Source organism: Brachyhypopomus gauderio, unplaced genomic scaffold, assembly GCF_052324685.1.
Source record: "Brachyhypopomus gauderio isolate BG-103 unplaced genomic scaffold, BGAUD_0.2 sc63, whole genome shotgun sequence".
NCBI classification, from domain to species: Eukaryota; Metazoa; Chordata; class Actinopteri; order Gymnotiformes; family Hypopomidae; genus Brachyhypopomus; species Brachyhypopomus gauderio.
Window position 1 is genome coordinate 1,781,173 of NW_027506884.1, and position 9,485 is coordinate 1,790,657.

Consider the following 9,485-nt stretch of genomic DNA (forward strand, 5'->3'; position numbering starts at 1 on the left):
AATGGTGCACATCGCAAATCTATTACAGCCTAATAAGCATTTAGTGTACGGTGGAGTGAAAAGCAAACTACGTAACCTAATAACTGATGCTTTTGCATTTGGCTTGTCAAGACTTCACACGACCGTTTCAAATGAAACACCGGAAGCACTTTCAATGAACTTCCTTGGATACGGCTGCTAGGGTAAACCGCAACCATAGTAACATCGCCGCCGTCATGGCCGAGTTGAGTTGTGAGACTTTATGGCGACAGATGCGAGACGGTGAGACAAACACACACACAAACAACACAATATTTACCTGCTTACTTTATACTTATGACAAACATGCCAATCACTCTTACTTATGAATTCATACAGAATACGACGAACGGCGACCGGCACCGCCCGGCGATAAGAGCCCGGTCCGGTCAGCTGTGAACCCGGGCGGGGGCGACGAGACTGCGGCCACGGTGAGACGAGCAGCACTGGTCACCCACACTGGGACCAGCACTAACACCCACACTGAACCAGCACTAACACCCACACTGGACCAGCACTAACACCCACACTGGACCAGCACTAACACCCACACTGAACCAGCACTAACACCCACACTGGACCAGCACTAACACCCACACTGGACCAGCACTAACACCCACACTGAACCAGCACTAACACCCACACTGGACCAGCACTAACACCCACACTGGGACCAGCACTAACACCCACACTGGACCAGCACTAACACCCACACTGGACCGGCACTAACACCCACACTGGACCAGCACTAACACCCACACTGGACCAGCACTAACACCCACACTGGACCAGCACTGGTCACCCACACTGGACCAGCACTAACACCCACACTGGGACCAGCACTAACACCCACACTGAACCAGCACTAACACCCACACTGGACCGGCACTAACACCCACACTGAACCAGCACTAACACCCACACTGGACCAGCACTAACACCCACACTGGACCAGCACTAACACCCACACTGGACCAGCACTGGTCACCCACACTGGACCAGCACTAACACCCACACTGAACCAGCACTAACACCCACACTGGACCAGCACTAACACCCACACTGGACCAGCACTAACCCACACTGGACCAGCACTAACACCCACACTGGGACCAGCACTAACACCCACACTGAACCAGCACTAACACCCACACTGGACCAGCACTGGTCACCCACACTGGACCGGCACTAACACCCACACTGAACCGGCACTAACACCCACACTGGACCGGCACTAACACCCACACTGGACCGGCACTAACACCCACACTGAACCGGCACTAACACCCACACTGGACCAGCACTAACACCCACACTGGACCAGCACTAACACCCACACTGAACCAGCACTAACACCCACACTGAACCAGCACTAACACCCACACTGGACCAGCACTAACACCCACACTGGACCAGCACTAACACCCACACTGAACCAGCACTGGTCACCCACACTGGACCAGCACTAACACCCACACTGGACCAGCACTAACACCAACACTGAACCAGCACTAACACCCACACTGAACCAGCACTGGTCACCCACACTGAACCAGCACTAACACCCACACTGAACCAGCACTAACACCCACACTGGACCAGCACTAACACCCACACTGGACCAGCACTAACACCCACACTGGCACCAGCACTAACACCCACACTGGACCAGCACTAACACCCACACTGGACCAGCACTGGTCACCCACACTGAACCAGCACTAACACCCACACTGAACCAGCACTAACACCCACACTGAACCAGCACTAACACCCACACTGGACCAGCACTAACACCCACACTAGACCAGCACTAATACCCACACTGAACCAGCACTAACACCCACACTAGACCAGCACTAACACCCACACTGGACCAGCACTAACACCCACACTGAACCAGCACTAACACCCACACTGGGACCAGCACTAACACCCACACTAGACCAGCACTAACGCCCACACTGGACCAGCACTAACGCCCACACTGGACCAGCACTAACACCCACACTGGACCAGCACTAACACCCACACTGGACCAGCACTGGTCACCCACACTGGACCAGCACTAACACCCACACTGAACCAGCACTAACACCCACACTGGACCAGCACTAACACCCACACTGGACCAGCACTAACACCCACACTGAACCAGCACTAACACCCACACTGAACCAGCACTAACACCCACACTGGACCAGCACTAACACCCACACTGAACCAGCGGTGGTAGAAACGGTTGTTCTTGCTGATGTGTTGCTTAGCTAGGTTAGGTGAGCTAGCTGAGTTAGTTTGGTGGGGTTCAGCTACAGGCCATATTCACCTTCACTAGCTGTATTCTTAAATGCATTCAAGAAAATAAAGTTCACTGTTGTTTCTTGAACAGAAAAGCAGCTCATTCAGCCACATGCCTGGTGACTACTCTAGAGGTTACATGTAATATTTACTTTTATTGTTGACAATATTGTGGGCTTTTGCCAGTACTCTACATTTTTGCCAAAAACAGCCTTACAGTTTATTTCTCATTTTACAAAACAGCACAAATTGGAGTGCATAGTTTTCCTCTAAGGGACTTTTATGAGGTTCTAATGAATGCAGGTCCATTAAAGGATGTTGATTCTCTTCATCCCCATCATCACTGGGTTTTAAAGCACTGTTCTCTATCTGGTGAGCAGCGTCCGGAGACCAGCAGCCCTAGTCCCATAGATCCGCTGCAGTGTAAGTATGGATTACACTTCCTACAAAGATTACATTTCTACAGTCTCCATTTCCTTAAAATCCCTTCAAATGAATACTTAGTATTCTATACAAGATGTAAAGGAATTTGTTTAAACACTTCAGCATCATTCATGTAGAATGATATTAACAAAGGCAGTAAAAGGCTTTAAATGGTCAATGTATGGCATGTTAGTAAGTTCAGTATGAGTTCACAGGTCCCACCACTCACTATCTGGAGAGAACAGTGTTCCCTGTGCTGCTGCCTGGATTAGAGGCCTTGCTGATTGAAGCTCAGAAGCACCACTGCATGGAGGTCAGATCTTTACAGGCCTCCATAATCTGCAGCACAACGTATTGGATTTATCTCGGTCATAACGGTCATGTCTCTCGCTGTGTCTTATCCAGAGAAAACGAAGTGCGTTTAATGCTTGTGACTTCCTCACCGCATGGCTATACAAGTGAGTTTGTGGAAGGCGATTGGAAATCTCCAGGCTTTTAATCTCGCAGTTTTCATCATCATTGCCATTTTTCTTTACTTTTTTTCTGTCCGTCAGTAAGAACCCTCGAAGGGTTGGTCTCACTCCTCTCGACTTTGATGAGATCCCCTTTGTCCAGGAGTGGTTCAGCACACAGTGAGTACACGACCACACACACATTCCAGTGAGCCAGTAATTCCTGCCTGAGCATCTGTCTGTCCATCTTTCTCCTGCAGGATGTGTGTGTGCAGTAGATCCATAGCGTCAGTGAATGTTTAGGTTCCATTTTAGTTCATTAAATTAGGTTCGATATGTTCAGCAATACTCTATAATTTTATTTAACTAACCTTCTGAATTGAATTGACCAAGAACTCAGTGAATTGACCTCAACCCTGATGTAAGGGCTTCATTGTTCTTCATATAAAGGAACATCAGGTTTCTTCTCGTCTTTTACCTTCAGTCCCAGGCCACCCATCCCTCTCTCTCTGCTCCTGACGGAGGAACAGGCTGCAGTTCTCATCCAGGCCTTCTGGAGGGGCTACAAGGTGAGACCCCGTGTCAGGGACCTTTATAGAGACACTTCTTCATGCTGCTCTACAGCGTCCTCAGTATGTTTAAATCAAAGCTTGTAAGCAATATGGGCACCTGCTGTGTTAGGGATTTTTAACACACTGGCTTGCTCACTGGGGGCTAGGACTCGGCACTTGTAAAGCTGCTTTGTGACAACAACTGTTGTAAAAAGCGCTATATAAATAAAATTTGATTTGATTTGAAATTTGACTGGTTAAGCAAAGGAAAAACATCAGTTACACCAACAACTTGGAAGTGTTGACGATGTTCTGAACCAAGACTTTGTAATGGTCTCGGGTCGTCACGCTTCATTTGTTTTGTGGAGTCGGTTTGTAACGATTCAATTGTCTTTTGCTCTTGCTTCGTAATGGTTGATTTGCAGCAATAGAGCTGGTCATTCATATACATTATGGCCCTCTCTCTATCCCTCTCTCTCTATATCTCTCTCTCTCCCAGTGTGTGTGTGTAGGTATCAAAAGACCTTTTTTACAGTGGTACTTGTCATTTGCAGTGGTTATGTAATCAGTAATGCTGTGTTAATTCCTGTCTTCCTGTGTGTGTGTGCGTGTGTGATATGCAGACTTGTTCTTAGTTAAATATAGACTCATACACCAGAGGCAGCAGGGGTAGGCTGGCTTCAGCTGCAAAGAGCCTGCTTTAATCACAGCAGATGAGGCGTTAATCACACACACACAAACCCAGGTCATGTTTTTTGTTGACATTAATCAGGGCAAGACCATGATGTATGGATGGAATCGCACAAAACACGTCGTTCCATCACTGCAGGCTGTTGTGGCACAACGTGATTAACAGCAAGGTGGCAGCACTGGATCTCTGTCGCTCTCGCTGTATCTCTGACTCATTCTTCTGTCTGTCTCTCTGTCTCGCTCCTCCTGTCTCTCTCTCCCCCTCTCTGTCTGAGTGAGCAGACTGCAGCTTCCTTCCCCCGGGGAGGCGGAGGAGAACAAGGAGCAGTCTGAGAGCACTTTTGAGAGGGATGTAAAGTCACGTAAAGGTGGTTGCTGAGAAAATGGAGGCTAAGGTGCATGAATATGGAAACGCAGCAGAACACGTAAAATAAAGGCAGCTGCATGTCACAGACAGGAAGAGCAGTCCGCCCTCCTGCTGTGGGGTGTGTGAGAGTGGCCAGGAAGACCCTCACCCCTGGACTCCCCTTTCCTCTCCTCATTTATGTGAATCCCCAGTCTGATTAATGTAGCAGTACAAGCCCTGTTGAAATGCGTTTATTTCCTTCTCTCTCTCCCTCTCTCTGTTCCAGTGTCTGTTCTCTCTCTCCCTCTCTCTGTTCCAGTGTCTGTTCTCTCTCTCCCTCTCTCTGTTCCAGTGTCTTCTCTCTCAATTCAATAATGCTTTATTGGCATGACTGTAACAATGTACACTGTTGCCAAAGCAATGAAACAATAAACAAACATAAATAATTAATGATACCGTCAGTGGAAAATACATGTTTTACATTAAATAATTAAAATAAATAAAATAAGAGGTTTACAAAATCATACACATTAATACTAACAATAATAATGAACTGATTAATAAAGTTGTAATGATTAGTAGTGATTAGTGTGACTGGTTGTCTCTCAGGTTGTGACAGGCTGTGATGTAGAGAGCTGAGAGTGTGATGAGGTCACTCTTCTCTCCTAATATATAACTGAGCTTCTCTGTGTTAGTGAGGTCTATAAACTCAGGACAGACGCCGATCACTCTCTGATAGTATTTCTCTCTGAGGGAGGAGTATCTGGTACACTCAGTCAGGAAGTGCAGCTCTGTCTCCACCACTGACCCATCACAGTGAGAGCACAGTCTGGCCTCTCTGGGTGACCAGGTCTGTCTGTGTCGACCCGTCTCGATGGCCAGACTGTGTTCACTGAGTCTGTACATCGTTAGAATCTTTCTGAGTTTTGGATCTTTAATTGTGTTGAGGTATTCTGCTAGTGTGTAGTCTCTGTTCAGGGTGGAGTAGCACTGCAGCTTGTGCTGGTGTTGGGTAGTTTGGGTCCAGTGTGTGTGGTACTGTTCCTTTAGTGTGGTGATGATGTGGTTGGGTCTGATTGTTTGGGTGAGTGTGTGGTGGGGGTGTGTGGAGTGTGTGAGGTCAGTGGGTGTGAGGTCAGTGAGGTTGAGGATCAGTTGGCTGAGGGGACTCTTGTGGATGTTCTGCTCCTGACTGGACAGGGCTTTGTAGTGCAGTGTTCGGGGGTCACTGGATTTAATATGTTTCCAGAAGTTCAGAGCTCTTTTCTGGATGGTGAGTATGAGGGGGTACTGTCCCAGCTCAGCTCTGGAGGCGTTATTCGGGGTCTTTCTCTGCACATGAAGGATGTTCTTACAAAACTCTGTGTGCAGCATTTCTATGGGGTGTTTGTCCCAGCTCAGGTAATCATGCTTTGTTAGTGGTCCCCATACTTCACTGCTGTAGAGGGCAATGGGCTCTATTACTGATTTAAATATTTTAAGTTTAATTTTGATTGGTATTTCAATTTTGATTGATTTGTTGATGGCAAAGAGTGCTCGTCTCGCTTTTTCTTTAAGCTCCTTCACAGCCAGGCCAAAACTCCCTGTGGAGGTGATTGTTATGCCCAAATAAGTGTATTTATTAGTTTGCTCAATATTTCTGTTATTAATTGTAAAAATATGGTTGTTACTTTTAGATTTGTTCTGGAATATTAATATTTTTGTTTTCTGGTAGTTTATTTTTAAAGCCCATGATTGACAAAATTTCTGTAGAAGGTCTAAACTTTGTTGAAGACCCTCTTTTGTGGGAGATAGCAGGACTAGGTCGTCTGCGTAGAGGAGACATTTTATGTTTGTGTCCCCGAGAGAGAGGCCGGGAATATCAGTACATTTATCTAATTTTTCTGCGAGTTCATTAATATAGATGTTAAACATGGTGGGACTCAGAGTACAGCCTTGGCGTACACCACGCGATTGTGTGAAAAATTCAGTTCGCAGTGATCCCATTTTTACTGCACATTTACTATTTGAATACATTGATTTGATGACATCATATAATTTCCCTCCCACTCCAATATCAATAAGTTTATATAATAATCCATTGTGCCAAATTGAGTCAAATGCTTTTTGAAAATCAATAAAACATGTAAATATTTTCTCTTTATTTTGGGTGATGTAATTATTAATAAGGGTGTGGAGAGTAAAAATATGATCTGACGTTCTATAGTTTGGTAGGAATCCAATCTGACATTTATTGATTATGTTGTGATCTGTTATAAAATCTGTTAATCTTTTGTTTAGGATGCTGCAGAAGACCTTTCCAAGATTACTGCTGACACAAATTCCTCTATAATTATTTGGTTCAAATTTATCACCTGATTTGTAGATTGGGGTTATGAGTCCTTCATTCCAGATTGATGGGAAATGACCTACATTTAAAACTAGATTGAAAATTTTTAAAATTGCCAATTTGAATTTGTGATTGGTATGTTTTAACATTTCATTTAAGATGCCGTCTGTTCCAGAGGCTTTTCTAGGTGGTAGAGCTTTGAGCTTTTCCTCTAAATCTTCTATTATGATTGGAGAATCCAGGGGGTTTTGATTATCCTTAATTACTGTTTCAAAAATTTTCAATTTCTCTTCAATTATTTGTTGATCTTCATTTATTTCTGGGATTCTGTAAAGAGTTTCAAAGTGATTTTTCCAGATGTCTCCGTTTGTAATGGTTAAATCATGATGGTGTGTATTGTTTAGTGATTTCCAGTTTTCCCAGAATGAATTAGAGTTTAATGATTCTTCTAAATTGTTGATTTGATTTTGGATGTGTTTGTACTTCTTTGCTTTGAGTGTGTGTTTGTATTCTTTTAGTGTCTCACAATATTTTGTACGTAAATGTTCATTGAGTGGTTCTCTGTGTTTTTGATTGGATAAATGTCTGAGTTCTTTTCTCTTATTTTTGCAGTCCTGATCAAACCATGTGTTTAACTGAGTTGTACTGGGTTTGTGTTTCTTGATTGTGATATTTGATTTGTGGACTGCATGACTAAAGATGGAGGTCAGATCTTTTACAGCTTCATTAATTCCTTCTTGGTTTGGGGGGTATGAGGTGTCTGATATGAAGGTATCTAGGAGAGATTGGATGTCTGGACTGTTGATTACCTGTGTGTATTTGTCAGTGCTGTCCTGAGTCCACTTGAGGGGTGGTGTGAGTTTGTACATGTTGGTGGGTGTGTGGTGTTTATTGTGGGTGAGTGAACGGTTTAAATACAGTGTAATTTGGCTGTGGTCAGATAAGGGTGTTAATGGCTGGACTGTGAAGGCTCTTAGAAACACTGGATCCAGATCTGTCATAAAATAATCCACCGCACTGCTCCCCAGAGCTGAGCTGCAGGTGAAATTACCAAACGAGTCCCCTCTCAGTCGTCCATTCACGATGTACAGACCCAGGCTTCGACAGAGCTGCAGTAAGCTTTTCCCATGTGCGTTTACAGAGGTGTCACAGTTCTCTCGAGGGGAGTGTGTGGGAGAGTGGATGTTGTTTCCTGTGAGGAAGTGATCACCTTGTGGATTTATAAAATCTAACTGTTTTCCTGTTCTGGCATTCAGATCTCCACAGATCACCACATGACCTTGTTTTTGAAAGTAACTAATTTCTTTTTCGAGAACAGGAAACGTTTCATTATTGAAATAGGGCGATTCTAACGGGGGGATGTAAATTGCACATAGGAACACATTTTGAGGGGTTGAAGTGATCTGTTTATTAATCTTTAGCCATAAATAATTGGTTCCTTTTGTCAGTGTTTGAATGGAGTGGATGAGTTCAGATTTAAACCATATTAGCATCCCTCCTGAGTCTCTACCCTGAGCCACTCCTCTTGACTTGGTGGAGGGAACGACTATCTCTCTGTACCCTGAGGGACAACCAGTGGGTCCATCTCCTCTATACCATGTCTCCTGTACAATTAATATATCAATATCTTTGATCTTATTTACAAAGTCAGGATTTCTACTTTTTAAACCAAACAAAGATGATTTCAAACCTTGAATATTCCAAACAGAGATACGATAAGATGACATTTTTTCTGAACTAGATTGTGTTATTTCTATTCTGAAATGAGAAAAATAAACAAACAAATAAAAGAACTATGAAGGATAAATTAATTATCATATTTCTATACATAAATACAGGCAGTTAAACATTAATTGAAATTCACCTTTACAGTGTCTTACCACAGACCATGACCCATCAGCCGTGTGCAGATGTTGCTGAGTATCTGCCCAATGTCTCTGAGCTCTGAGGCGTTGGGGTTAGTTGTCCTACTGAGGGCCTGAGCGTAGGTCAGTGTACCTGGTCTGGTCTGCAGGTCAGGGGGAGGTGGGACTGGACCCTGTGGCACTGTTGTAGTCTGGGGACCTGTGATGTGACCTGTTGTTGGGCTGTGGATGTCATAGTGGCTCCTCTCCCTGGTGTACTGTGATGGGTGACGGCGAGGTGTCGGTGCTCTGTGTGGGGCGGGTTGTGGAGGTGCTCTCTGGGTTCCTCTGATGATCTGCTGGGAGGAGGAGCTGCGGGAAAGAGTGACGTCCTTTAACTTCTTGGCGAAGACAGGAACTGTCTTTTTGAGAAGGTGGACGTGATCATAGAGGCAATCAGTGTCAAGAGCAGGGTGATGAGCGAGGTGGATGTTTGGGTGGAGGGCGCAGTCTCTGGAGATACTGGCATTGATT

General features: G+C 44.9%; 1 protein-coding gene across 4 annotated transcripts; it reads left to right on the forward strand.

Annotated features, from left to right (window-relative positions):
• Nucleotides 1–133: 133 nt before the first annotated feature.
• On the forward strand, nt 134–5,283 carry LOC143489593 (IQ domain-containing protein K-like). Of its 4 annotated transcripts, none has more exons than XM_076988720.1 (8): nt 134–261; nt 358–449; nt 2,631–2,739; nt 2,955–3,052; nt 3,145–3,197; nt 3,294–3,371; nt 3,676–3,760; nt 4,515–5,283. In XM_076988720.1, exons 1-8 carry the CDS (start codon nt 216–218, stop codon nt 4,593–4,595), a joined length of 642 nt encoding a protein of 213 aa, XP_076844835.1. In that variant the 5' UTR covers nt 134–215; the 3' UTR covers nt 4,596–5,283. The 4 variants fall into 4 exon arrangements, with proteins under 4 accessions (XP_076844835.1, XP_076844837.1, XP_076844838.1 ...); XM_076988722.1 differs by having other exon boundaries at nt 2,673–2,739; nt 4,515–5,282; XM_076988723.1 differs by having other exon boundaries at nt 2,697–2,739; nt 4,515–5,277.
• Nucleotides 5,284–9,485: the final 4,202 nt, after the last annotated feature.